The sequence below is a fragment of the Cololabis saira genome, chromosome 4 (genome assembly GCF_033807715.1).
Source record: "Cololabis saira isolate AMF1-May2022 chromosome 4, fColSai1.1, whole genome shotgun sequence".
Lineage (NCBI taxonomy): Eukaryota > Metazoa > Chordata > Actinopteri > Beloniformes > Belonidae > Cololabis > Cololabis saira.
In genome coordinates this window covers 37,650,364-37,677,974 of record NC_084590.1, presented here as the reverse complement: position 1 = coordinate 37,677,974, position 27,611 = coordinate 37,650,364, and the positions used below count along the sequence as shown (strand labels likewise).

General features: G+C 41.2%; 1 protein-coding gene across 10 annotated transcripts in view; it reads left to right on the top strand.

Moving 5' to 3' along the window:
• The first annotated feature begins 1,355 nt into the window (after positions 1-1,355).
• robo2 (roundabout, axon guidance receptor, homolog 2 (Drosophila)) overlaps positions 1,356-27,611 on the top strand; it is a 302,845-nt gene continuing 276,589 nt past the window's right edge. For all 10 annotated transcript variants that reach the window (XM_061719674.1, XM_061719672.1, XM_061719664.1 and 7 more), the window contains exon 1: positions 1,356-1,751. In XM_061719674.1, coding sequence (XP_061575658.1) covers positions 1,628-1,751 — 124 coding nt within the window. In that variant the 5' untranslated portion in view covers positions 1,356-1,627. The remainder of the gene's footprint in view (positions 1,752-27,611) is intronic.

Here is a 27,611-nt window from a genome sequence, read left to right as displayed (position 1 = left end):
AGAGCTGAAAGAGTGCTATGGTCTGACTGTGTAGATGGTTTAATGCCAATAAGTTGCAGTTGTTTGGTTCATGATCCATTGAGCAATGGTTCTTTTCTCTGGTGTCAAAATCCCCCAAAAAACTCAACTTGGCCATCACTTAGTTATATATCATCGGTTCATCAGCCGGGCCCAGCAGGAATCTTGATGTGGAGTTTTCTCTGGGTACTCCCACAGTCCAGAAACATGTTTAGGTTGACTGGTGATTCTAAATTACCTGTGCCGGCGTGAATGTGAATGAGTATGCTTGTTTGTCTATATATGTGGCCATATAATGGGCTGGTAAACTTTCCAGGCTGCACCGTTGCCTTTCGTCTGTAATGAGCTGGGATGCGCTCCACCAGACCCCCGCAACTCTGTACAGGATTAAGCGGGTACAGTAAATGGATGGATGGAAACAGCAAATGGTTTCAGGTTGCAATTCTAATCTCAAGATTTACTGATACCTGAAATACCTGGTTTAAAAGAAAAACAACAGTATGACCTTTTTAAAATGCACTTTTAAAGTAAAAGATTTATCCTAATTAACATTCATGATTTGTTGCAGTTCTAGGTTGCATATATTTATTTACCATTAAGATATCCTGAGTAAGTTGGAACTTGTACTGCTGTTTTATATATGTATGTATATACAGAAACATAGAAAAGCACACACTTTTTAATTTATCAGTAATATTCAGCGATGGATGGAACACATTTTTGAACTGTTGCCAATTACTTCAAGGGGCAAGGACCATTCAGTTTCTCTATCAAAGTACTTCTTTCTGTTTTCCCGCCTTCTATTTGTTTTATGTGTGAGTTTTCCATGTACCTCTCTAAAGCCAGTATTTATTTTGTTGAGTGTGGCAACATCTGCGGAAATGTCGTGGAGAGGAAGAGGATTTCTACAAATGTGGAGCTTGTTGTTCCTCGGCTCACTTTATTCCCCAGGTGCCTTTTTAACACTTGCTTGGCTGTATGTCAGTCTGCATTGTCAGATAGTCCAAATGCACCAATGGAAACTCCTTCTTAGAGTGTTGAAGGTGGATTGTGCTTCCACCTCTTGTCTCCTCCACGATGTGCAGGTCTAAGCAAAAGACAGAGCGCAGCGGAATTAATTCCCAGAGAAACCTCGAGTGAGGAGGGCAGGAAATGTTTCAGCAGCAGCAGCATCTGTAGTGGTGGCAGCAGTGAGCGTAAGAGAGACGGAGATAGGAGGGAAAATGTGTGTGTGTGTGTGTGTGTGAATGAGAGAATGTGTGTGTTTGAGGAAGCTTGTGTGAGAGCGAGTTCCTATGCGCTGTGCTGAATGTAGCTGAGCTGTGCCGCTACATGGCAAGCTGTGTGTTCCCGTCTGATTACTGTGCGCTCTGGTGAGGCAGAGCTTACCGGAGGAGAGATGCGTTTTCTCTCGGTTCCCCAGCATCAGTGAAGATCAGCACCCAGCCGGGGCATCACAAAGCAGCATGGTAGGACAAGAGATCCCCTGCTGACACCAGCGTGACTGATGATGACAGCCCACGCGTGGGTTACCATGCGCCACAGTCGCGCCACTCTAGGAGGAAATAGAGCCATGTGAAAGTGACTCGGTTGCCAGGAACTCTTGGACATGTTTTCCAGAGTAAATTCTGGATTTCTTTTTGTGTTTGAACTTGTTTTTTTCCTCTTGGTGCTGTCTGGATGCCCCGAACTCACATGTCAGGCAAGGACTAAAGGCAGATGGAACAAGGGGGGTGAGTGATGATGATCAACCATCATTTACATTTGCAGTGGTTTTCAATATGCATATTTGTAAGTCACTGTTGTGACATGTATCTGGATGTGTTCTTATAATTATTTGGACATGTACGGCTGATATTGGGTGGGGGCATTTCAAATTGAACACAGCACATTCTCAGCAGAGATGGATCTTTCATTGAAACACGCTTGGACTTTGTGTTTCATGTAATCATGTTGTCATGTGTTTAACAGTTTGCAATATTGCTTGTCACATTCATGACTCACTTTGGTGATGGAGATGGGTTTAAAAGTTTTTTTTTCAGAGCATAAAAAGAGGTGATAAGTGTTTTTCTCCACTAAAAGGTTATCCAACTTTTCAGAGCTTGTAAATGTATAGCTGTCAGACTATGAGCTCATACAGTAAGTTGACTTTTTTCTTATTATAGAGTTGTCACAATTATTTAGCTGAAATGAATATGTTGTAATCCCGCTATATACACACTTACGCGTTCTGTGTGGCCGAGTATGTAGCATGAGATCATATTTATGTGGGTTCCATGGACTGTCCGGCTGGTAGGACATGCCACCCGTATCTGAGAACTGTGATATTTGGTCTAAAGACTAAGATCACCATGCTTGAGGGAAGGTGTAAATAATTCATCTCAGCTCCTCCGTGGGAGCGGTTCTCTCGCCTCTCTTGTAGCATTTAATCCCCTTTGTCGGATTAAAGGAACCTCTAATCTTGGTGCGAGTGCTCAGTGAGAAGGCTGAGATGCTCCCTGCAGCCTATCAGCATTGTTAGGACTCAAGGCTCACACTCAGTCAGATGTGTGTGTCTTCAAAGAAACAGTGTCACCACCATGATCTATTTAATGATTCCTTGCCATTTTGCTCTTTTTCTGTCTCACCCACTTTCTACTTTGCATTTCTTCAAATGCAACTCTTTTACAGCCTCCTTGTTCCCTCTCCATGTACTTTTATCTGGTATGCATCATTACCTCATAGAAGTTCTGACTCAATAACTGAAAAAGCTAACCTCCCATGTCAGTGCTGCACATATTTAAAGATTGAATAAGAAATAATTTTCTTTTTTCTTGTACAGTTCACATTAATGTGTTCATATGTGCATGTATGAACAAAGTTATTTAAAAAAAATTGTTTAATTTACCTCAAATGCGTTCTCTATCAATATGAAAAAAAGAAATAGATTGATATTTTCTTTATTTCTTCTGCTCTTCAAATATAACTTATTTCCAGCCTCATTTTTGGATCCCCCCCAAATGTCTTCAGAGGTAAAATGTTACGCCTTTTCATTTCAATATGAATCAACAATCTAAGCAAAAAGCAGATACAGTCTGACATCCTAGCTATCACTGGCCTCTGGAGAAATGGAGAGCAGTGACCTTCCTCTCTGTAATTAAGCCATAAACTCCATCCATATCTGTCCATGGTTCAAAAACAGTCGTGCCACATCCCCATTATGAATTGCACCCACTTGCATAATTAAGATTTTGCGATTCAGAAGAATATTTTACATAATTAGGATCTGTTCAGAGTTGATAAATATGTTGCATGTTATTCCCAATAGTAGCTGATTTGTGGAAAAAGTTTAAAAGGTCCATACTTGTATAGCACCCTGTTGGAACTTTCTCGTTTTTTACTGTCTTCTCATTCATCTATTCCCATCAAGTGTCTTCCCCCAGTAGGCTTTTTTACTATTATAACTTTTGTTTTTCCTTTGGAGACTTAAATGTGGAGTTATGTTCATGAAATGCTGACCCATGGACGGTCTTATGTAAAATTTTACCACAGTGTCACAGGGCTTCCTATACTAGTGATAATTGTTCTGTTCACTTACATATTTAACATTTTTATGCATTTGTGATTTGCCCTTGCCCAGTCACTTGCCTCACTGTCATAAATAATTTACATATAGAAACACACTGGAATGTGTGTGCACAAGAATTGTGCACATCTACTGTCCATGTGTATATATATGCACTAGTTTCCAGTAAAACATTTACACAATCTTCTTACACTCCCCATAAAATGTCCCCACGCTCAACCTTTCTGGTATGCACAGTGTTGCTTTTTGAGTAATAGTCAGTGAAGTGGTTTGAATGTTTGCATGTACAAGACTGGATTATATATATTTGTGTTGCTGTGCTTCTATGAAGGAAGTAAGTTGATTACAAAAGTCCTTCAAAATATCACAGTAGCATATTAAGTTCCAAGTCCCAAGTCTTGGTCCTGCTGCTGCTGTAGTATTTTTATGTCAGTGTAAGGGTATGTCTACATTGATATGTTTTCATTTTGAAATGGAAAGCTTTTGTTACGGTTGCACTTAGCATCCATACTGCTCTGGCAAATGTGACCCTTAAAAACGGAAACATTTTGATTATGCTACAGCGCCTGTTTCAGTTTGTAAATGCAACTGTTTCGGTCTAATGTGAAGGGAAAAAAATACACATATATATTTGGAAATAATCTGTTTTCCCCAATTATAATGATTTAAGCATTTAGGTCATATATAGCCTTCTCATATTTGCCAACCAACACCAGTGATAGATAACTCACACACCTGCCTCAATGACAGTGTAATCAACAGCAGCAGGAAGTATTGCTGACTTTGTCCTTTTGTATAAGCTGTTACACAGTGTGCATTCAATAATTCTGCAACTGACTACACGAGTAAGAGGAAGGCCGTTATAAAAGCAATGTGAACCAAAGATTATTTCCAGCAACGTTGTCAGCCTGTCATCACTTATGCACGCATCCCCAGTGAGTATGGATGGTTCTTACACAGACCTGAAACTCTAGTGTGGATGGAGGTTGGTTCTGTTTTAAAGCTGTGTTTTGGAAAGAATATGGACTTGTAAGTATGTAGCCAAAGGGCGATGACTAAAATCTTGTAAAGTTCAGATTTGAACTGCTGTAATGTTTATGACCCTGTGAGTTATCAAACTGTGATACATTGACGTTGGCCATTTTTGCACAGCACTGGTGTCGCAGTAATTTGGCTGTGGGTGTTCATTAGTTAACTCTATGGGTATCAGCTTTGATTGAATGTTATTTTATTTCATCATCACATTTCCAGAGAGTGGGATGCTCATTTTGAACATAAAACAAGCCACCTATTTATTTGACAAGTTCTCTGAAATTGTCTGAATTTCAAGAAATTGCTATTTGTTCATATTTTTGCACCACATGCAGATAGAGCCTCCATTGTGAATAACACACAGCAACCAGCCGCTGCAGAGCAGTGAAGGAAGTGAGCATGCAATACGGGAGAAATTCAATTGGGTGAATTACAATCCCATCTAACTCCAATAAATGGTAATGTGAAGACAGTACCAGGTGGAGAGAAGCCTGGCAGTGTTAACACTAAGCTATGAAGACGAATGATACACTGTCTCACCCATGTTTAGAAACGGGGTCATTTTTGTAGTTTTTTCAAAGAGCTGGTTACTAAATATATTCCTGCTGAGGCAGTCAGTGAAAGAGTAATGGTTAAAACAAGAGAGCAGGACATTACAGAAATAACATGCATACACCTCTCTCGCCAACAGTTGAGTTTATCTGGCCATCTGGGATGGAAATCAGAGTATCAGATTTATAGACCGGGGAGGAGTGAGGGGAAATTTTATATCATCACTTCCTACTCACACAGGAATATTGTGTACCGGTAGCCAGTTACAGCTGCCCAAATGGCTAACTGTACCTGTGTTTTTTCATACTTCCAGCAGTGTAATTTTTATTTTCTTGTCAGGACTACTACTACTACTACTACTGTCATTTATCAGAGAGACTTACGTCTGAGAGAACAATACAAGCACAAACTAGCCAGGCATTCATAAATGAAAAGTACTGAACATTTCCCATGACAAATTTAACTTAATAACATTTATCAATTTAACCCTTAAAAACTAAAATATATTAGCCTCATGAAGGCAGCATCCATTTAAACTGAACTAGAAATAATTTAGATGATAAAATTCATATTTGGCTATTAGTTCCTTTTTGAAAGAAATGTAGACCAGTAACTTCTGAACATACAACTAAATATGCTTTGAATATGTTGGCACAAGATCATCATACACATTTTAAATAAGTAATTGGATTATTTAGGAGAAATAAAAAAACATATATTTACCACAATGCTTTTTTCACTGTTGTCAATCCAGTGCTTGGTTTTCATACACCCAAGACCACTAAGCCATTTAAACGTATTTAATAATATCAGAGTTAACATCGGTATAATATGTTAATTTATTCTAACAAAATTTTTACTCTTAGGGCAAGTTATTCTATATAAATCTATGTAACAGCAGGTATCCCTGATTTTCCCCCATAACCCTAGATGCAGTGAATGCACTGGCCTTTACAGGAACTCCTCACTAGATGCAGGGATGTCAATATTATACATCCTAATGTGGTAAAAAAAAAATAGTGAGGGCACCAGCCCAGGAGAAAATTTAATCAATGTCATTATGTTTACAATTAATCTGTTTTGACCTGTATCTTGAGGCACAAAAACGTAGAAGCCGTCATAATGAATCACTATCTGTTTGTGTGACGGTTCACGCTGTTGGACATGTGCAGTGACTTGTTTTAATTACACTGTTAAGATCTCTTAAACCTTTTTTCAGGATTCCCTGTATGCCGCTGTAAAAATGACGGAGAAGTTTTCACTTTTGCAAAATTTATTTTATCAGCAAAATGTTTACAAGACACTCAAGAAGTACATCTCTAATGTGTGAAGTGGTTTCCCCAATTACTCAGTTGTGATAAAAAAGGTTTGGGAGGCAGAAAACATTCCTGCGTTTACTTGTTCAATTCAATTATATCGTTAAGCTTTGTGCCACTGCAAGTTGAGAATAATGATTTTCTCAAATGTACTTGCCTTATGAACGCCTACTCTGAGTTAAAAACAAATGCAATTTGTACGAGCTGAGATGAGTGGGCGAGATTACGGAAATGGTTGTAATAGGATTGTGTCCATATTGAGTAAATGTTGTTGCTGTTTTCTACAAAGCATTAGGGCCCTGTCGTCAAATCAAATGTACCACTAATAAGACCATAATCAAGTTGAAACACTGCTGTTTTACCTACTTAACAGAATTCCTATAACATCAGATTATCATGTAGATATCCTCATTAGAGGTAAGATTTTTTTATTTGTACTTTAAATAGATTGTTGAGGGTGGTAGTATAATTCAGATGTGTATTCCAATACTTGTGTATTTGATACAGCAATCTGTGTCTGTGTTTTCTTACTCAACTGTAGTGTGGAAAAAAAAAACTGGCCCATTTTTATTTTCCTATTTTTTATGCTTTTAATATAAAATAAAAAATGTGGTCCTTGGTCCAGGTTTTATAATTGCATAACACAGCTGCAGATGAACAGCAATACAAGTCAATGAAAATGAAACTATTAATCCATCACCCATACCTGCTTTTTCCGATTCAGGGTCACAGGGGTCTGCTGGAGCCTATGCAGCTCTCTTCATGTACACCCTGGACAGGTTGCCAGTCCATCAGAGGACCACTTATAAAAACCACACAGACGCGCACTCTCTTTATTGGCAATTTTAGAATCATCCTGTGACATGACAGACATGTTTTTAGACTGTGGGAGAAAAGCGGAGTAGCTGAGGAGAGTCAGTGCAAGCACGAGGAGAACATGCAAACCCCACAGAAAGAGGCCCCATTAGTCGGAAGATGATGATGACGGTGATGATAATCTTCCAACCACTTGTGCTGGTGTCCAGGTTCAGGCAAGCAGTGGGTGACGGACAGGTCACATGGAATACAAAGGTGTTCACTGAGGATATAATGACTCTGACCCTGGTCTTGATGCCTTTTTAAAATAAGCCCGAATTATAATTTCTCCATTATTGTAGCTGACAGTTAGTATGATACATTTGTACTGATAGGGCTTTTCTGGTTTTTACCAAACAGGGTTCAAGCATTTTGGCCAGATATTTCCACTTTGGACAAAGAACCTTGTGGCTAATTTATGCTGTTCTTAAAGAGAAGAGACCTTTTCCTGGCAGCTCTTTCAAACAAGTCATGCTTGTTCAGTTTCTTTCCCATTTATGTTGTCATCAATGTTAAAGGTATTATCCATGATTTTGGAGAGCTAGCAAGATTTGAACGTGGCACCTCCTCTAAGCCCCCTCCTCCCCCTCCCGTCAGCGCTCCGTCCAAAGCCACGCCCCCACAAACTTTGGGGAACGCGCATTTGCAGGAGTCGAGTTTTCCAGGACATTTTGGACAGCACATTTTCAACAAAACTACCCCATGTCTCATTCACCTGTAAGCGAGGCCGGTTTTAGGGGGGGGCAGGGGTGGTCGTGGGCGGCATGAAGGCCTCTGATTGGTTCTTTCCCCCCCTGCCAAGCCTCTGGTCCTGGACCAATCGGATTGGTTAGAGTTTTTCCAGGATTAAAGCTGGGAGGGGGAGGAGGGGGCGGCGCTTAGAGGAGGTGCCACTTTCAAATCTTGCTAGCTCTCCAAAATCATGGATAATACCTTTAAAGTGGCTAGGCTATATCATTGCTCATTTTCAGCCCAATAATTTTGATCTTGAAAACTTTTAGAGAATCTTTAGACCCAGAAATAACTCTTATTCCAACAAAAGGATGAAAACGTTTCAACTCTAGGTTCAACTCTAACTATTTCAGAATGACAAAGACTGAACATGAGAAGAAGAGGGTCTTCCTGAAAACGAGCTGTTCTTACAGCTACAGATGTTTGATTGAGCGAAACTGGGGGCTTGCTGATGGATGAAGCTAATGACCTATAAATTTGGCAATCCTGTTACCGGATCAAACACACATTTCCAACATATCAACAAGATTTCAACAGTGATGTTTACCTGAAAAAAAGAGAAATCTTGAAATACACTATCTTTATAACTTTACCACAAATATAAAGTTATAATACGTGTATTTTCACATAAACATCTTAGAACTGCAGTCTGTCAAACAAAAATTAAGTTGGAAGATGGCGGGCACGGTGGCCAGTCGGTAGTGCAGCCGTCTCACAGCGAGAAGGTCTTGGGTTCAATTGGGATGCTGTGGTTAAGTGTGTGTTAAGTTCCCACATGACTTCACACACGGTGGCGAAAGTTCCTTTCTGTGTGGAGTTTGCATGTTCTCCCCATGTTCCCTTTGGTAGCCAATGTGAGCTGCCTCACAAAAACATCCAACAGTCCTGGGCTATACATGCCCCCTCTGGCCAGCCGGGGGTCCAGATGGGGTGGGGAGGATCTGGCCGGAATAACGTGATCCTTCCACGCGCTACGTCCGGCCGGAGAAGCCCCACCCTGTCTAGTGAAAAGAAGCGGCCTGCTCACTCCTCAAGTAAGGAGGACACTTGAGCTCAGTGCAGGGCCCTCCCGGGGTTGGCAGAGCAATGCCCAGGACTGACTTGGGTAGGAGCACTGGGGGAAGAAAATGGGGGAAAAAAAACACATCAGGAAAAAAAATGGGCGTTACCTGAGTGGGGTCTGTGCAGTAGGTTTTTGTTTTTGCCTTTTTTGTTATTTTTTTTCCTAATTTCACTGAGCACTGCACGTTTTAACTTTGGGGTGAACTTGCTGAGATGGCAATTGATTTGAATTGATTTGAATATATACCAGCTGTAAACACTGTATAGTTGATGTATTCCTGCTTGGCATTATGTTAACACACACACATGTTTCAGACCAGCAAACTGCCAAAACCTCTGCTCTATAAAGCTGCTCACACTTGCTGAGGATCAAATGATCAATTACATTTGATTAGTAGCACCTGGTTGCTACTTATCCTCTTAATTCCCATGGTAGCAGTAAGGGTGTACTTCATTATTCAGCATGCTTCTTTTTCTCTTCTCCATTTTAGTTACGTATTTGTTTTCAGTCAATTTTAAGGCTTAGTAAGGATGTGATGAGTAAAATGCTGGAAATAACAGAGGTGTGCTTTCTTTTTCCCTGCTTTGTGATGTGTCCTCTTGAGGGTTCATTTTCTAGTTTACCTTTTACTCTTTTCATTGTTCCCTGTTTTTGAATGATTTGACAAATTTCATTTTATTGATTATGTAGTCAGTTCATTTGAAGTGGAAAAGCTGACTTTAGTAAGCAGGGCAAGGTTAACAAGCTCATGTTAGAAAACACCTGGTTCCTGTTCTGACCTTATTGTTCTGTGTTTCCTACGCATGTGGGTCAATAATAATAATACATTTTATTCATAAAGCACTTTTCATAAAAAAATAATCTCAAAGTGCTACAGAAACCAGCAAACAAAATAAACAAAAAGAAATAAAATCTAGACACATAAAAAAACAGAAGTAAAAGCATAAAAGCATAGAGACAATAAAAACATCTATAAAAGACAAGGGGCCTCATTTATAAAGCTTACTTTCAAGCGTACTTACTTACGCTTGAAAGATGCGCACGCCACCTTCTACGCAAAGGTTGGGATCTAAAAAAATAAAATAAAAATGTGTGTATCTTTACGCCAACCCTGACCCTAGCGCACGGACATTTTGAAGATATGGGGAACTGGCGACGCAGGCGGTGAGGTGGTGAAATGAAGCCAGATTCATGTCATACTTTTAATGTCATCACATATCAGACTTATAATAGAATAGCCCTGATCGTGTCCCTCTGTGTTTGAAGCACAGCGTCAGTCAGGACGCTCTGGTGCTGCAGCTGCAGCCGCGGTGCAGGACACGCCGTGCCGAGAACCTCCTTGTCACCCACCGCTTCCAACTGTAGAGTGACTGAGGACATAACAAATGAGTGCCGGGCCACTCTACGGAGCCCCTAAAGGGACACAGATTTTTTTTTAATATATATAATGAGTTTTACACGCGTGTGAAACCTTTACGCGCGCGCATAAAGCCTAAATTATGGTTCCGGGTTAAAACGACGCAGAGCCTACGCCGTAGGGTATGCGTTGGTGTAACACGGAACCATAAATCAGCCTTAAAGGTTTCACGCGCGCACGTAAAACTCATTATATATATAAAAAAAGTCTGTGTCCCTTTAGGGGCTCCGTACCTCTTGGCCTTCACCTTCAGATTGCACCACTTCTTTTTTTTTTCTGCAACAGATCTGTCCGTGGCACTCACGGCGTTTACAGCAGTAACGACGTGCTGCCACTCACTTGCTTTCTTTTTGTTAGGGATTAGTGCCACTTCTGTGACCACCAAATAATGTGGTTTTCCTGGCCTCCACCTCATCCACAACATCTCGATCTCAGTCTCCGTGAAATTTAGTGGCACGGTGGCCTGGCTCGACACGTCTCATTCATCCTGACGCGCAGCAGGAACAAACTGCAGGCAGCCGCTGCGCATGCTCAGCAGGCTCATTTATATGCAAATACAATCATCATGTAGTTTGCATTGCCCATTTATGGTAGAAAGTGGGCGTATAGAGGGCAGGATATGAGGCGAAATCATGTGCGCAACCTTCCAACTGGACTGTGATTTATAAAGCGAACATTGCGTACAAGTGTGCATGCACACGGTTTTATAAATCCGGATTTGTTTGTGTAATAGGAAACTTTGGGTTTTCGGTTCCAGAACAGCGGATATGAGTTAGTTCAATCAACTTTGAGTATGTTAACCTTAAGCGCGTGCATGAGGAAAATAAAAAGCCACCATCAATAGAGCCCTGATACTACGATTCACCATGGCAACCGGCGACAACAAAAGATCCACATACTTTTTTTTTTTTTACTTTATTTAACATTTCAATTTACAAAATTCCTTTGAGGAAACATTAGCTTGCATCTGAAGATCCACATACCTCACGCCACTGGAGTTAGTAGTGTTAATACGTGCGTATGGCGAGTATGAGAGCATATTTCGGAAAAAAAAAACCAGCTGCAGCAGCAAAGGAGAGACAATTGGCGTTGGAGAAAGTTGCTGCAGTCAATGCGTAAGTTTGAATGCAGTATTCATTTAACATTTAAGCACACTGTCTTATAATATTACAGAAGAAAACAGTGGTGGAATGGTATTGAATGAAATTTTATTGTCATTTAGATGCAACCCCACAGGCGCAAAGCGCACTTGGCAGCAGTTGAAAATTAAATACAAAAACATAATTCAGACAGGTAAGGCATAATTTGGGTGGGCCTATGATTGTACCTCAATTCAGTTTTTTTTTTAATTCAAGATCTTTTTATTAAAATTTTCACAAAGTATAAAAGGTGAAATGCTGCATGTCAATTACAAACATTTTGATTAGGCATGGGCATGTTAATCATAGCATGCACCAGTGTACAGAATATAAAAAACAATTAAACAGTATGAAAAAATATAAAATAGTAACAAAAACAAACTACAGACCAAACTAATCCCTCCCATGTCACTGCCAGATTACTAATCACAATATGAGGTCACTCTATCATCAAAAGCCTGCACTAGGAATATAAAAGAAATATGAAGTATAGTTCACAGGGTCTGGAATGCTTCTAGAAAAGGTCCCCACACTTTCTGGAACTTATTTGATTGCTGAAGCGAGTATCTAATTTTCTCCAGTTTTAAGCAGGACATGATGTCTTCCAGCCATTGCGCACGAGTAGGAGGGAAGGGATCCTTCCACCTGAACAGAATTGCCCGACGAGCCAAAAGGGAGGCAAAAGACAAAGTGTGCCCCTGTGCAGTGGTTAACTTCCTTCCTCCCTCCATGACCCCAAACAGGGCAGTCAGTGGGTTTGGTTCTAATCTGATTTTAAGCACCAGAGAGAGAGTATGAAATACTTCCATCCAGTACTTGTTTAGACATGGGCAGGACCAGTACATGTGGATGAGAGAGGCTTCTGCTACTTTACATCTTACACAGTATGGACTAATATCTGGGTACATGGAGGATAACTTTGCTTTGGAAATATGAGCCCTGTGTACCACTTTAAACTGAATTAAGCAGTGACGTGCGCACAGGGAGGTTGTATTAACCAGTTTGAGTATGGACTCCCAGGTATCCTCTGATAAGGGAAGCCCTAAGTCCTGCTCCCATGCTGCTTTGAGTTTATCTGTAGGGGCGCTCTTAAGATCCAGCAACATGCCATAGAAAGACGAAATGAGCCCCTTTTTTGAATGGGTCTGTGGCAAGAACTTTGTCAACTGTGGTCAAGCCTATCGATGCACCAGGGCTGGGTGTCTGGGAAAGAACAAAATGTCTAGCCTGAAGATACCTAAAGAAGTGTGATTTTGGAAGGCTGAATTTACTACTTAACTGCTCAAAAGATGCCACGGTGCCGTCTATGAACATATCTCTAAAACGAATCATACCCCTCCTGTGCCATTCCTGGAAGGTGGGGTCCTCAAGGGATGGTTTGAAAGAGTGATTTGATGCAATGGGGCTAAGAAGAGAGAAGCTGTGAAAACCAAAAAACTTCCTAAATTGGGCCCAAATTCTAAGAGAATGTTTAACCACTGGGTTTTTGATTGATTTAAGTGAAGGAAGTGGAAGTGAGGAGCCGAGTAGGGCAGGAATTGACAGGTCATCAGTTGGATGTAACTCCATCGCCACCCAGTCAGGGCGGTCAGCGCCGTCACAGTAGAAGGACCAGAATGCAAGGCAGCGCAGGTTAGCAGCCCAATAATAATAACGAAAGTTTGGGAGGGCCAGACCACCTGCAGACTTAATTTTTTGAAGGTGAGTTTTGTTCAAACGTGGCCGTTTACCCCGCCATAGGTATGTAGTTATAACTGAGTCAAGGGACTGAAAAAAAGAACCAGGAATAAAGAGTGGTAAGGTCTGGAAAAGGTACAAAAATTTAGGTAAAATGGTCATTTTAACTGAATTGATGCGACCCACAAGAGACATTGACAGGGGTGACCATTGTGTAAGGGTTTGTTTGGTCTCATTTAACAATGAGATAAGATTCTCTTGGAGCAGGTCTTTGTGTTTCCTTGTCACAGATATGCCTAAATAGGAAAATTTGTCATTTGCGATTTTAAAGGGAAAATTGGAAAGGTCTAAAGCATGCGATTCGAGATTGGTAGGGAAAAGCTCACTTTTGCTGAGATTCAGTTTATAGCCTGAGAGTTTCCCAAACTGACTGAGAAGTGACAGCGCAGGGGGTAATGAGGCCAGAGGGTGAGAGATGAAAAGCAAGAGGTCATCGGCATAAAGCGAGACCTTATGTTCCCTGCCACCTCTCCAGATACCGGACACATCCTCACAAGATCGGAGCGCTGTGGCAAGCGGTTCGATAGCCAAGTCAAAAAGCATGGGACTAAGGGGGCACCCCTGACGGGTTCCACGATGCAGATTAAATGGTTTTGACCGTTGAGAGTTAGTACGAATTGAGGCTGTTGGGTGTAAATAGAGAAGTTTAATCCACAGAGCAAAGTTCGGACCAAAACCAAACCTGTCCAGCACAGCAAAGAGATAATCCCATTGGACGCGATCAAATGCCTTCTCCGCATCCAGAGAGACAACGCATTCAGGGATAGCCTCAGAGGCAGAGTAGATAATATTGAACAGTCGCCTTGTGTTGAAGTAAGACTGCCTACCTTTAATGAAGCCAGTTTGGTCTTCAGATATAATTGTGGGGAGGGCATTCTCCAGCCTATGGGCTAGGACTTTAGCTAGGATTTTAGCATCTGTGTTTAAGAGGGAGATGGGCCTGTAGGAGGCGCATTCAGTAGGATCCTTCCCTTTTTTAGCTATCAGGGTGATGCAGGCCTCCGAAAAAGAAGGAGGGAGGGAACCGTGGCTGAAGGATTCTGAAAGAACTGTAGATAATAGTGGGGAAAGCAGAGTAGAAAATTTCTTTAGAAATTCCGCCGGGAAGCCATCAGGGCCAGGACATTTACCCGACTGCAGTGAAGAAATGGCTCGAGTAATTTCCATCAGGGATATCGGTTCTTCTAATGTCTTCCTTAGATCTGGTGAAAGACTGGGAATACTAAGACTATTTAAAAAGTCCGCAATCTCATCTCGATCAGTCTGAGATTCCGAGGTGTATAGCTGGGTATAAAAGTCCCTGAATGCTTCATTTATGAGTAAGTGGTCTGTAGTTACATGGCCATTTGGTAATCGAATCTTAGAAATATTTTGTTTAGCCTTAGAGCCTTTAAGTTGGTTGGCTAATAATTTGTCAGATTTGTCTCCATAAACATAAAACCTGGTTTTACTTTTCAGAAGTGACTGTTCAATTGGGTGAGTGGTAAGCAGGTCAAATTTAGTTTTAAGTTCTAGCCGCTTTTTGTAAAGATCTGGGGATTTAGTCCGAGAATATTCTTCATCGACCTCTTTGATTTGGCGGGCAAGGTCTGATCGCTCCCTATAAGATTTTTGCCTCACCCTAGCAGTGTAGGATATAATCTGTCCCCGGAGATAAGCCTTGAGGGAGTCCCAGACAGTTAGACTAGACATTCCTGGAGTCATATTCGTGGATAGGAAAAAGGCTATTTCCGTTTCCATAGATTTAACAAAATTTGTGTCCGACAGCAGAGTTGAATTGAATCGCCACTGTCTGTCTCTCTGAGGTAGGTCAGGAAGGGACATGGTTAGAACCACAGGAGCGTGGTCGGAAATGACAATGCTCTGATAAGCACAGGAATGAACCAGGGGAATCAGTTGATTATCAATAAAAAAATAATCAATCCTCGAGTATGTGTGGTGCACTTGTGAGAAAAAGGAGTATTCTCTGTCACATGGATGTAAAGAACGCCACACATCACAAACACCGTAGTCAGAAAGGAACGCCTGAATAAGACGGGCTGACTTACTTGCTGTGCCGGGGTTGGTAGAGGATCGGTCTAGGACTGGGTCGAGCCAGCAATTAAAATCACCACCCAGTATGAGAGAATATGTATTAAGGTCAGGGAGCAGTGAAAACAGTCGTTCAAAAAAGACTGCATCATCTGAATTAGGGGCATAAACGTTCACAAGTACGACCAATGTATTGAATAATTTCCCAGAAACGATCACGTAGCGACCAAACTTGTCAGAAATCACATTGTGCTGCTCAAATGAAACATCCTGACTGATCACAACTGAAACTCCTCGGGCCTTAGCTTGAAAGGAGGAGTGAAATCTCTGCCCTGACCACCTCGGGAACAGGCGGCTATTATCAGAACTACGAATATGAGTTTCTTGTAGAAAGGCTATTTCTGTTTTAAGGTGTTTTAGATGTGAGAAGATCCTCTTCCTTTTAATAGGGTGATTCAGACCCTTAACATTCCAGCTCACCAACTTCAAGTATCTACTCATAATATCTAAGAAGAAAAATTAGGTGTGCACAATGACCTAGGCAAAAAAAAAGAGAACGGAAAGGAGGTTGAATGTGACCCACATTGAGTAATGAGTTGAAAAGAGTTAATGCAAAGTTTCTGGCAGTGACATATCCCCCCGACCCACCCCCCCCAACTAAGACAGCTGCTATAGAAAAATAAAAAAAAAGCAGCAAGCTCTTCAAAACAAACAAAGTGCAATAACGCATCTTCCAATCCTACACACTAATAGCTTTTGCTCCCGTATCATGGGTGTATACCTATTAGCACCTTAAAACGTGTAGATATAAATAAAAAAGAGGAATACCCTCTCAAATCTTGACCTGGAAGTCCCGATATGAGCCCAGAAATATTTGTACAAAAATATAAAATATAAAACGTCCGACTTAAGCAGCGTAAAAGTAAGGTTAACAGCTTACAATTATTACAAAACTTATAGGTAAATCGGAAAAGCTTTTTCTTTTTTTTTTTCTCTCCCTCTTCACCACTTATTTTCCCCCTTCCCTCAAATAGCCAAAAAGAACTGCAAATTAATAATATTTGCAAAAGGGCAGTCAAACTAACAACAGAGAAAATACTGGTTGTCGCGGGGTTACTCACCCTCCCCTCAGGAATAATGTGGCTCACGTAAAAAAAAAAAAAAAAAAAAAAGAGAGAGAAAAAAAAGTCAGTCCGTGAGCGTCAGTGAGCCGCACCGGGCTGCAGGCGGAGCCGTGACAGCCTCCAACGGTCCCGTTACGGCGGGTTTGAAGTTTTGCTGCGACTCGTGATGAATTTGCGCGCCTCATCCACGGAGCCGATCCACTTCCTGGCCCCCCCGGACAGCGTGAGCCGGAGCCGGGCGGGGAAGAGCAGAGCCGGCTTCAGACCCAGGTGATACAGCTCCGACATGACTCCGCTGTATTCCGCTCGTTGGCTGGCAACTTCGGGGCTGTAATCCTCCACTATCCGGATGGGGTGGCCGCGATATTCCACCTTTCCTCTACGGCGCGCCTCCCTGATGAGGATATCTTTCGTCTGGTACCGGTGAAGGCGGATGATGACCGGACGCGGTCTCTGTCCCGGGGCCGGCTTGGCGGCGAGCGAGCGGTGCGCTCTGTCTATCTCTGGCGGTGACGGCAGCGTATCATTCCCGAACACCTCACACAGCAGCTTGGAGAAGAAAGCCGCCGGAGAACCGCTCTCGGTCGACTCCGGTAAGCCCAGGATACGGATGTTCTGCCTTCTGCTTCGGCTTTCCAAATCCACCACCTTAGCCTTCAGCCGAGCATTATCATCCCGTAGAGTCGAGCAGATGCCTTCAAGGTCCGTAACTCGCTGGCTGAGGTCTTCTGTGGCGAGTTCAAGGGACGAAACCCGTTGGCCATGGTCCTCGACCGCGAGCCGCGTTTGGTCGAGTTTGGAGTCGAGCTGACTGAAAGTATTTTTGAACTCGGCGGCCAGGGCAGCGCGGTGTTCCTCCAGCAACGTGGTAATGGCCGCCAGGGTTAAGACAGCGCCAGCCTCGTCCTTTTTTCCCAACTTGCCGCTCTTCGAAGCCATCTCGGAGGTAAGTGGGCTCGTTCGAGACAAAAAAAAAGAAAAACAGCAACAGGGAATCCCTTTTAAAGGAAAAAGTTTGAAAGTTTGAGGGCTTGGTGGTTTAAAAAGTTTGGCATTTACGGGAGCACTCACAAAACACGTCTACTCCATCTGCTCACCAACCGGAAGCTCCCCTCAATTCAGTTTTAATCATATTTGATATATTCAGCATACATACATATTCAGTGGGCATTTCAATGTATAGTGGCTTCATCCCGATTAACAGTTGAGTTCTGCTCAGCCAACAGAAAGAATTTGCTCTGAACTGAGAACATGTCCGCGGTTTGTAATGTTGGATATATATGGCTGGAGAATGTCGTTCTGATAAATAATAGAGTGACGAAAAACGGTAACGTTCTGTAAGGTATGAATGGAATGAAAGTATATCTAATCTTGGTCTAAATATCCTCTCATGACGTAAGGCATTGCGAATTAATTCGGCTTCGATGTCAATTGGATTCTGAAGGAAAGGACACCCCATGTCGGATAGCTGCTTAAGGCTCACCAGGAGGGAGGAGACAGAGAGAAACTCAGGGTTTATTGAAGAAAACCTGCTAGCGAGCAGGTTAGGTTCACAGGGTCAGTTGCCATAGTAACTGACTCAGAGTTTGAGTTACATCGCTTTCTGGAACTGAAAACACCGGGTTTCCCTCATCTCAGGGTTAACAAACTCAGAGTTTAAAAAAAACCCGCTTTCTGGAATACCCCCCAGGGAAAGCCTTCCTGAACAAAAACATTTTAAGCCTCCTTTTAAAAGTGTCCACAGACTGGGGTCGACGTAGGTGTTGGAGGGAGTTCCAGATGTGGGGGGCAGTGGAGCAGAAGGCTCGGTCTCCCATGGAGCGGAGTCGTGTGCGGGGCTGATAGAGGAGGTTGGTGTTTTGTGACCGGAGGTTACGGGTGGATGAGTGAGGGGTCAGGAGGTCCTTGAGGTATTGAGGGGCAGTGCTGTAGATGGTGGGTGATGAGGGCAATCTTGTATTGAATTCTTGAGGTTATGGGAAGGTTCTGAAGAATAGGGGTGATATGGTCGTGTTTGCGAGTTTTCATTAGAGTTTGGGCAGCACAGTTCTGAATGAATTGAAGTTTCCGGAGGTGTTTGTTGGGGATACCGACGAGCAGGCTGTTACAGTAGTCGAGCCAGGAGGAGATTAGGGCGTGCAGTTTTTCTGCATCGGAGAAAGTGAGGAAGGGGCGGAGTTTAGATATGTTCTTTATGTGGAAGTTTTGTACAGATGTGGTTTACAAAGGTAAGTTGTGGGTCCAGCTTCACACCGAGGTTGGTAACAGAGGTAGAGAGGGGGATTTCTTGACCGGAGATGGTGATTATGGGTGATGACTGGACCTGGTGTGGGGTGCCAATTTGTATGGCCTCGGTTTTGGAACTGTTCAGTTGAAGGAAGTTGTGACTCATCCAGGCCCTAATCTCCTCCAGGCAGTTGAAAAGGGCTTGAGTAGGTGATGGTGAGAGGATTGGGATGGAACGTAGGAGTGTCATCGGCATAACAGTGAAAAGAGATGTCGTGTCGGCTGATCACACGACCCAGGGGCAGCATGTGCAAAATAAAGAGGAGAGGTCCTAGGACAGATCCTTGGGGGACACAAAACGTAACATGGGCTGTTTGGGACTTGGAAGATCCCAGGCTGACGTAATCTGTCCTGTCAGCAAGGTAAGAAGTGAACAAGTCCAGTGTGGAGTGATGGAGACCAATGTCGGTGTGCAGGGCTTAGGAGGATGTGATGGTCAACAGTATCAAAAGCCGCTGAAAGGTCGAGGAGGATGAGCAGGGAGGGGGATCCTGAGTCGGCGGAGATGAGAAGGTCATTGGTTACCCTCAATAATGCTGTCTCTGTACTATGGGCAGTGCGGAAACCAGATTGAAAATTTTCAAATAGTGAATGGTGTTGAAGATGTTCCTGTAGCTGTGTGGCAACAGCTTTTTCAATCAATAAATAAGATACTTGTTATCTTAATAAATAATACCTATAGTAAATGTCTATAGTCTTCATCAACTTCAAAATTGTTAAGTCAAGATTAAGTTAAGATAGTAAAGCCAAATCAATCATTTTATACTGCCATCAAATCAGCTCAGGAATTTTTTTTTTGTTCATGATTGTTGCATCTGGTTTACCTAATCTGATAAGTCAATGCTTTATCAAGGACAGAGAAAAAGACAAAGTTGTATGTTTAATGAAACTAAAGAGGGATTATTTATTCCAGGCAATTACAGAGTGAGGCAGTGATATGATTGAGGAAAGGAGCAAAGTGCTGTCACTAGGTGCTACAATTGTTCATTGTCACAAGATCAACCCACATTTATACTCAGTCTGCTTTAATTACCACATTCTATTCAGATGACCTCAGACACTAATTTCTAAAGGCAGAGGAAATTACTTTTTACAATAATGGTGTTGTGAAAGAATTTTAGCATGTAAATATGACCGCTTTGCTTGATGGAAGTGTGCATATTCTATGGCAGTGGGACGTTCACCCTGTTGTTTGACCTGACTGCAGCTGCATTACAAAGGACCTGATTGATCCTAGTGTGGGTCTTTAATGAACACAACATATTTTCTACTTGCCTTTGTTTCTCATTTGCTTAGAGAAGATGATGGTTGTGGTGGTGAATGTACCAGAATGTACCAGGCTAGTCTGCACCTTCAATTTGACTTGATGCATTGCATTTTGCAAGAAATTTATTATTTCATTATTTGGAGATGTAAGTGTTGCATCAGAATCTCGGCCCAATTGAATTCTGTTGCCAGGAAGCTGATGCGTTCATGGTCAGAAACTGGAAGCTTGCACAAAGCATTGCAGTAGACATAACCACATCTCAGGCTCGGGAGACTTTTTTTCTCTCTAACTTATCTGTGACTCTTTGCCATACTCTGGCTCACTTTCTCTCCATATACCTTCTTACCTCTCTTTGCTCCCTGCAAATAAAACTTTAAAGAGATAAGAAGCTTTTTTCTATTTCAGGGTCACCATTAGCCTAAATAATGCATTTACAAGAGAAGAGTAGCTTGAGATCTGTGGAGGATAGAAGCACAGCCTTCAATTAAATTATACATCATTATCACAGCTGGCAAGCCTGGTGCGACGGGTCCTTCTCCATCCTCCTCTAAATGTTCCATGTTACTGTCTTGTTCAATATTGAGCGTTGGGCAACAGCCTCTTCCTGTGCCAGCATAGAGCTGGTATGCAGATAGCATCGCCTGTGCTGGATGGAGGTGCACATCAGATCATGTCTAATGCTGGTACATAGGTACAAAAGAAAAAAAAAAGGAAAAAACACCTTAAAAGATCCACTAAGTCACTTGGAGGACATAGGAAGGGTGATGATGGACCAAAAGTGGTCCTGTTAAGCAAATCCATTAACGTTGCCCAGAATGATACAAAGAAAAAAAATGGATTGCTCTGCCCTGATCTTTTGCTCAATCTTTGAGTGTGGTTTTATAATGGGAATTTAAAAGAAGGTGCATCTTGCTTCTCTGTGCCTTTTCACTGAGTGTTTGTCCAACCAGATGTTCAATATCACTTCTGGCCTCATGAGACAGAGCAGAAGCTTTAGCTTTGTGTGAAGCTTTAGCTTTGTGTGATGCACTTCAGTGCCGCATTTATGTGAAGCAAGGGATTTTCCCTGCCAGATTAAACTGTCTAGATTTGCTATCTTTGCATTCTGCATTGCCATGGCATGTACGTTATACAGCATCCTTATATTAACAAAATTGCCATAAATATGACAGAGGGCTGAATTTATTTTTTAAAATAGCTTTTTGGTGGATTCCTACTTTTAACACTTATGATGTAAGTTTTGTATAAACTAACTTGACTTAAATTTTGAAAAAATTGACTGACAGTAGAATATGCAACCTTTCAAAATGACTGTATACAGCTGCAACTCTGGTCAATGGTAACAAACCAGAGTACACCTTTTTTACAGTAAGTTAATGTCTTAATGTTTGAGAAAACATGTCCAGCCTGGATTCTGATTTTATCCCTTGCTTCGTGGGAGTCTTTTCATCCAAAAAACAATACATTATTCATTGGAGAAAGAGCTAGAACTTTGCTCAGTCCATAAGAGGCACGTGTGCATGTTTGTGCACACATGCATGAGTTCGCGTATATTCAGCCAGTTTGGGGAGAGTAGACTGAAAATGAAATGCATAGAAACCAGCAGAGGGATGAAGCATTAATACCTTGAATTGCCTTGTTGCTGAAATGTGCTATACAGTATAAATAAACTTGCCTTGCCTTACTCTTGAGAGGACATTAATACACCATGTTATCTTCATACAGATAGATGTTTCGTGATGCATTATGGTGTAAAATATTCAATATTTCAATCACAAGGATAGCAAAACGTTGTTTTTGATTATTAAATGGTAAATGATAATGTAAATTATTAAAAGTTAATCCTGACATGTCGTTGAGAAGAAAGTGTCTCTTTGGTGTTAATATGAAACAAAACCTCATTTTCATTGCTTCATGATAATTCTTTGGTTTAGCAACAATAACTGCAAAGAAAATGACACGTGTACAATTATTCTTTGTTCAGTGGCATATGAAATGAAAAATCTGCAGCAGATGAATTTATGTATGAGAATAATAATTACTAGAATAACTTTATATCTGTTGAGAATGGATTGATTGCAATGTTCTTCAACAATTTTGATTTACTTGTTTTTATTTCCTTTGAAAAGTCTGGCCTGCTGATTCTGAATTGGGCTAGTTCTTTTGAAGATCTATAATCCACCACATGCAAAATCTTTGTTTTGAATTGAACATAAAACTGTAACTTTTTTTTTCTTTTACAAACTGGGTGTATCGGGTAATGAATAAAACCTGAGTAGTCAGATAGACCTGGATATCAAGCTGTTATCAGACTCCACATGTCTGTTGTGAAAGTGAACCAATTGCTGCACTGCAGCCGTCCTTTAGCAGGTGCTTGCGTCATGATACGACATAAACAAATTTGGGAATGCCACATCTGAGGAGCATCTCCTGTAGGAGACTCTCCATTTTGGCGTCAGGGGATGCATCACTTTTCTGAAATGTCTAACCTTGAACCTTGAACAACAAAATTACAGGTTATGCTGTGTCATATACAGTATGTCAAATGTTGAAAGCATAAGAAAAATACTAGAAAGTTGTGATATTCGTTTGCAGAGACATTTGTCTCTTAAGTGGCCCTAATGTGAAAAAAAAAAAAATCATGCATTTGAGAGACATTCAGTTTTGCGTGAGAGACTAGGGCACCGTGCACAAGAAAACCTGCTGCATGTGCTCAGTCAGGACCTCTCTGTGCAAGCAGGAGGTCCTTCTTGCAAAAGCTCCTGTCTGGGCACTATACCCTAACCCTGCTCTCTTGAATTCATCTGACTTTTGATACTTTTAGGAGAGTATGAAGACCAACAGGGGCTTTGGCCAGCTCAGGGCTGGTTATTTGAAATTTCATCACACCCACATGGATTGACTTTGAACAATAAATAAGATTACAGGAAGCCCATCAGCTGGTCACAAGAACTCTCTTTCGTGCAAGGTTATATTTCCCCTTTTGCTCCCGAGCTGCTTAATTCTGCAACACCAAATGATGAGTAATGATTGAAACCTTTTCATCCTTCTGTTAATATCAGAGTAGTGTAAATTGTTCAACCCGCACACCTATGCTGAAGCAACATGGATAGTTGAATTGTTAAATGTGTTGTCACTGATGAAACATAAGTAGTTACATTATTAGTGGTGCTAAGCTATTTTTTTTCATTTCAGGCTCGTGGGTTAGACTTTTAGGCATTCCCATACAATTGTGCAAAGCAACTGTGACTAGAAAGAATATGTTTCAAAGTAGTGATGCACCTTGGCAAAATAAATGAAAAACTGCTGAAGAACCATGTTCGGTATTGTTCGGTATTCGGTATAAGTGTTTATTATTATTTTCGGTTTCGGTTTCGGCCACAAATTCTCATTTCAGTGCATCACTATTTCAAAGTCATAATTTTCATCTTACATTCCATCCTTCTCTGACAAGAGCTCCAAGCTTCAGCTGGAAAGGACATTCTCAAGTGTGTTATTACCTGGCCTATATTAGTGCTGCATTATTAACATTGTCCTTAGCCCACTAGTTAATTAACCCCAAAGACCTTAATTTACTGACGAATAATGCATAACAAAGGATTAACTTCCTTTTCTCATTACTAAGATTGATTGATTAAAATCACAGCCGCACTACCGGTCATGTTTAAATATGACTACCTTATCAGGGACTTGCCGTTCTTAAGGTACAACTTTAAATGAACTCTGTCACCCAATATTCATGTTTCTGTCATTCTGACAGAGCAGATAGATAAAGCACTTTTTAAAGTTTAGACTTTGAAGTCCCTAAGTTATGTTTTCTTTTATGTTCAATGTGTACTTCCAGTTTTGTTGATGAATTTGATTCTATAATATCATGTTTCAGAGTTGCTTATTTTTTTAAGCATAAAAGTGTAAAAAATGGTGTGTATAAATGAATGACGAAAATAAATCCTAAAATGGGTTACAATTATTGCATGCATTATTGTAAAAGAAACAAAGAATAAACACATCAAAACCTTCTGGAAATATGTTTCAGATTGAGTTTTGTCACTATGATAATATGACAACTAAAGCTTGGCAAAATATAAAAGTAAATGTACAGTAGATACTAGCCATGTTAGGTACATTCACACCAAATGTTGTAATCAGTGAAAAAAACTGATTGCGTAAAAAGCACATGCAATTGTTACAGTGATGCTTTTTTTACTCCAGTGGCGAACATTGTTGTTTTGCAGGTTCTCATAATGTCACATTTAGTGCTGGAAAAGCTGTTTCCACATTGTTGCGTTGTTTGATTCAAGAGTTTATTGATTTTTTGATTTTTTTTTTGGTCATCATGTTGAGTTTACCTGCCATGGAAAATCTCTCTGTTTCTGAATATTTAATGGCTCTGCTTTGCAAAAGCAGCGAGAAGAATATTAACAAGTGGTCTCTGCAATCTTCCAGCTGATTCCCTGCGAAGGTTCTCGAGCATGATTTCCTGCAGAGACCAAAATAACTTGCAGAATATTAACCCAAAGGCAACGAGCATAAAACAAAGTAATTCAAAGGATATTGCTTCACCTGTCATGATCCTTTATGATTAAACTGATAATATGTATGAAATAAGAAAGGATAGGGTTGCTGGGAACATGAAGCTTAGGTTTATTTTATGTCATAACAGCTTGTGAGGTTTCTCACCTTTGCTTTCTGTCAAAATGGGTGGTTGTGATGCAGTGGCAGACTAAAGTGACATGAGACTATAGATGTTTTGAGAGATGAGGTGGATGGCTGCACATTGAGGCTGGATTATGAGTTTAATGACTGGTAAAACTGTGGCATTTCGTCCAAGGTGACCCCTGTGGAGAGGTGATCATACCGAAGCCAGATGCAAAGTGAAGGTAATTGTTCCTTCCTTATTCTCAGTTAGCCATCACCAACACAGGCTTTGTAACCAAAGCCTACATCATGTAATTGCATTTTAGTGGCTTTAGGGAGACAGCATCATTCATTTAGAATAATCCCACTTGGACCAGGAATAACAGTGCAGGTAGATCATACCTGCATGAAAGCCTCTCGTTCTGGCATGCGTCAGTTCAATAGTCTTTCATGAATTTAGATGTGATCCCTTGTTAGTGCTGTGCAGGGTGTTAATACCCGAGTGTTATCCAGAAGTGAATACTATCTCCTGCTCAGTTGGGTGTTTTTGTGAGATGAAGAGCAAGGCCAGAGACTGTGACAGCACCAGCATGTGAGTGTCTGAGTCTACTGCCAACCACCATTGACACCATTAGCTCCAGTAACACATTAAGGTTCTGTTTTCCTTGTAATTTGTTTTGTCTGTCAATTTGATGGATGTCTTGTTTGCCAGCACTTCCTCACACTGTGGAAAATGGTGGCTCGAGGACATTGTTAAACGAACTTCACAAAGGGAGGCAGGAGGCATTTGTTTTCTTCAAACAGGTTGTTTGTGTTAATGGGTATGTGTAACGTTGTCTCCAGTCCTTACCACGCCAGACAATGGATAATTAAAGGTGAAAGCTAATTTGAGGGAGAAGGCCGGACAGCTCCACAGGCGTGAGTGAGCTACGAAAAGAGATTTCAGTGGCATTCTTGTGAGTGAATTTCTTGACATTTATTGGCTGAGATTTATGGTCTGTAAAACCTCTATGTGTAATTTCTTTCCTCTTACGTCTTGTAAATGCTCACTGGTGTATTGGTGCGTCCATTCTGCCACTAAGTTACCACCTCTAATACTGCTGCAGAAGCACCTTTTAAGGAAGTCTAGAGGTGTGACAAAGAATGGCTTCACCTGCTTCTGCTCAAATGACAGGTCAGGGGAGTGGCAGTGCAGGACTGCAGAAAATTTCACCGCCTGACTGCTAAACCAGCTGTGCATGGTTGGAAGCCATCACAGCCTTATACCTGGACCACTCACCTGTGGAAACATTTCTGATACACTGCCAGCTCGGGCTAATGAGGCACAAGGACACAGTAGAGCCAGCACACCTTGGCTGGTGCTCTAGCTTAAGCTTTTCCCACAGAGAATATGTAATATTTAACAACAATTGCTCCATCTACGCCGAGATTCAGATTACAGGACATGAAAAATACTGATTTTGAAATCAGCAAGAAATGGTTTTAGGATTTTTAAAGCTAAATATTATTTAAAGCTATCTAAATATTACTCTAGCTGTTAACACTTGCCTCAGTGTCAAGTAAACAAGCAAATCCTTTACTTCCTCTTATTGTAACCATTCAGACGTTGATTTATAAATGTAAAAAATACCTTACAGACAATTTCAGAGGCTTAAAATAATCCTTTGTATTTCAAGATAATCCTGGTCCTCTGTGTTCTCAGACTGCCTTTTGGCCCCTGAGCCTCAAGGGGGTAAATTGGGGATAAATCTATCCAAAACTCCTTCAGTCTATGCTGTAAAAAGACATTGCAAAATATCACAAGATCCTGAGGTTATGCAATCAGCAACAATCTGATTATGGGAAGTTTCCATATGTTCTGATTTTTAGTATCATACATAATTTCTGAGGCTATTCTGGGTTCAGAATCCACATATATACACACAAACCTGTAGGGAGGGGCAGGCATGTCAAAATGTATGCAAAAAAGTATTTGTCCTGTCCAGACAGTGTTAATATTTAGGGATATATGTTCACAGGGAAAGACGGAGACAAAGATTTGAAATGATCTATAGTTTTACAGTCCATGCTCAAGATTGAGACCAAGAGAAGACTGTGTATTTGTTGTCCTGGATCCTTGCCCATGGAACAGAGTTTTAATGTCTTGAATGTGATTTGTCTATTTTTTCTACTTCACTATGTTTACCTGTTGTTTGTTATTGAGCTTTCCACTTTTTAGTGGGCTTCCATGTTACAACTTGGAGCAAACATAGTAAATATGTCACTAAAGACATAGAGTTCAGCATGTTGAATTAAATACGTGAATTTTTTAAGGCATTTACTCTAAGGTGCAGCAAATGCAAATTGCATTGCAGACAAGTCAGGTGGCCATCTTCAGTGCGTACTATAATTAGAACAAAGGAAGTGTGTTTGATGGGATATCACGATGCAGTTGGTGCTACAATGCAGTTTTTGCTCTGTGAGCTCTGGCTGACAGTGTAAGGGACCAGAAAACAACAGAAGCAAGTTGACTTTGTCTTATAACTCGACTGAAGTCATGAGCCTCTGTGGATCACCGCTCTTCATTCTTTCCCTGCTGTGTTTATTTGTTACAGCAGACCTTTTAAATTGGAGAGACTATGTGAAGAGCAGTCTAAGATTGCAACAGACATATCACAGTCTCAAAGCCAGGGAATCCCTGCCACTTTTTTTCCACATGTGGAGAAGATAGTATGTTATTGCTGATTCTTTTCACTGCTCTAATCCTTGGAGCAGAGGATGGAATCTCATTTAGGGATCAGCACCACTGCCTCACTGCCATGATACCAACAACATGCAACTCTGCAAGCTCTTTTTAAGA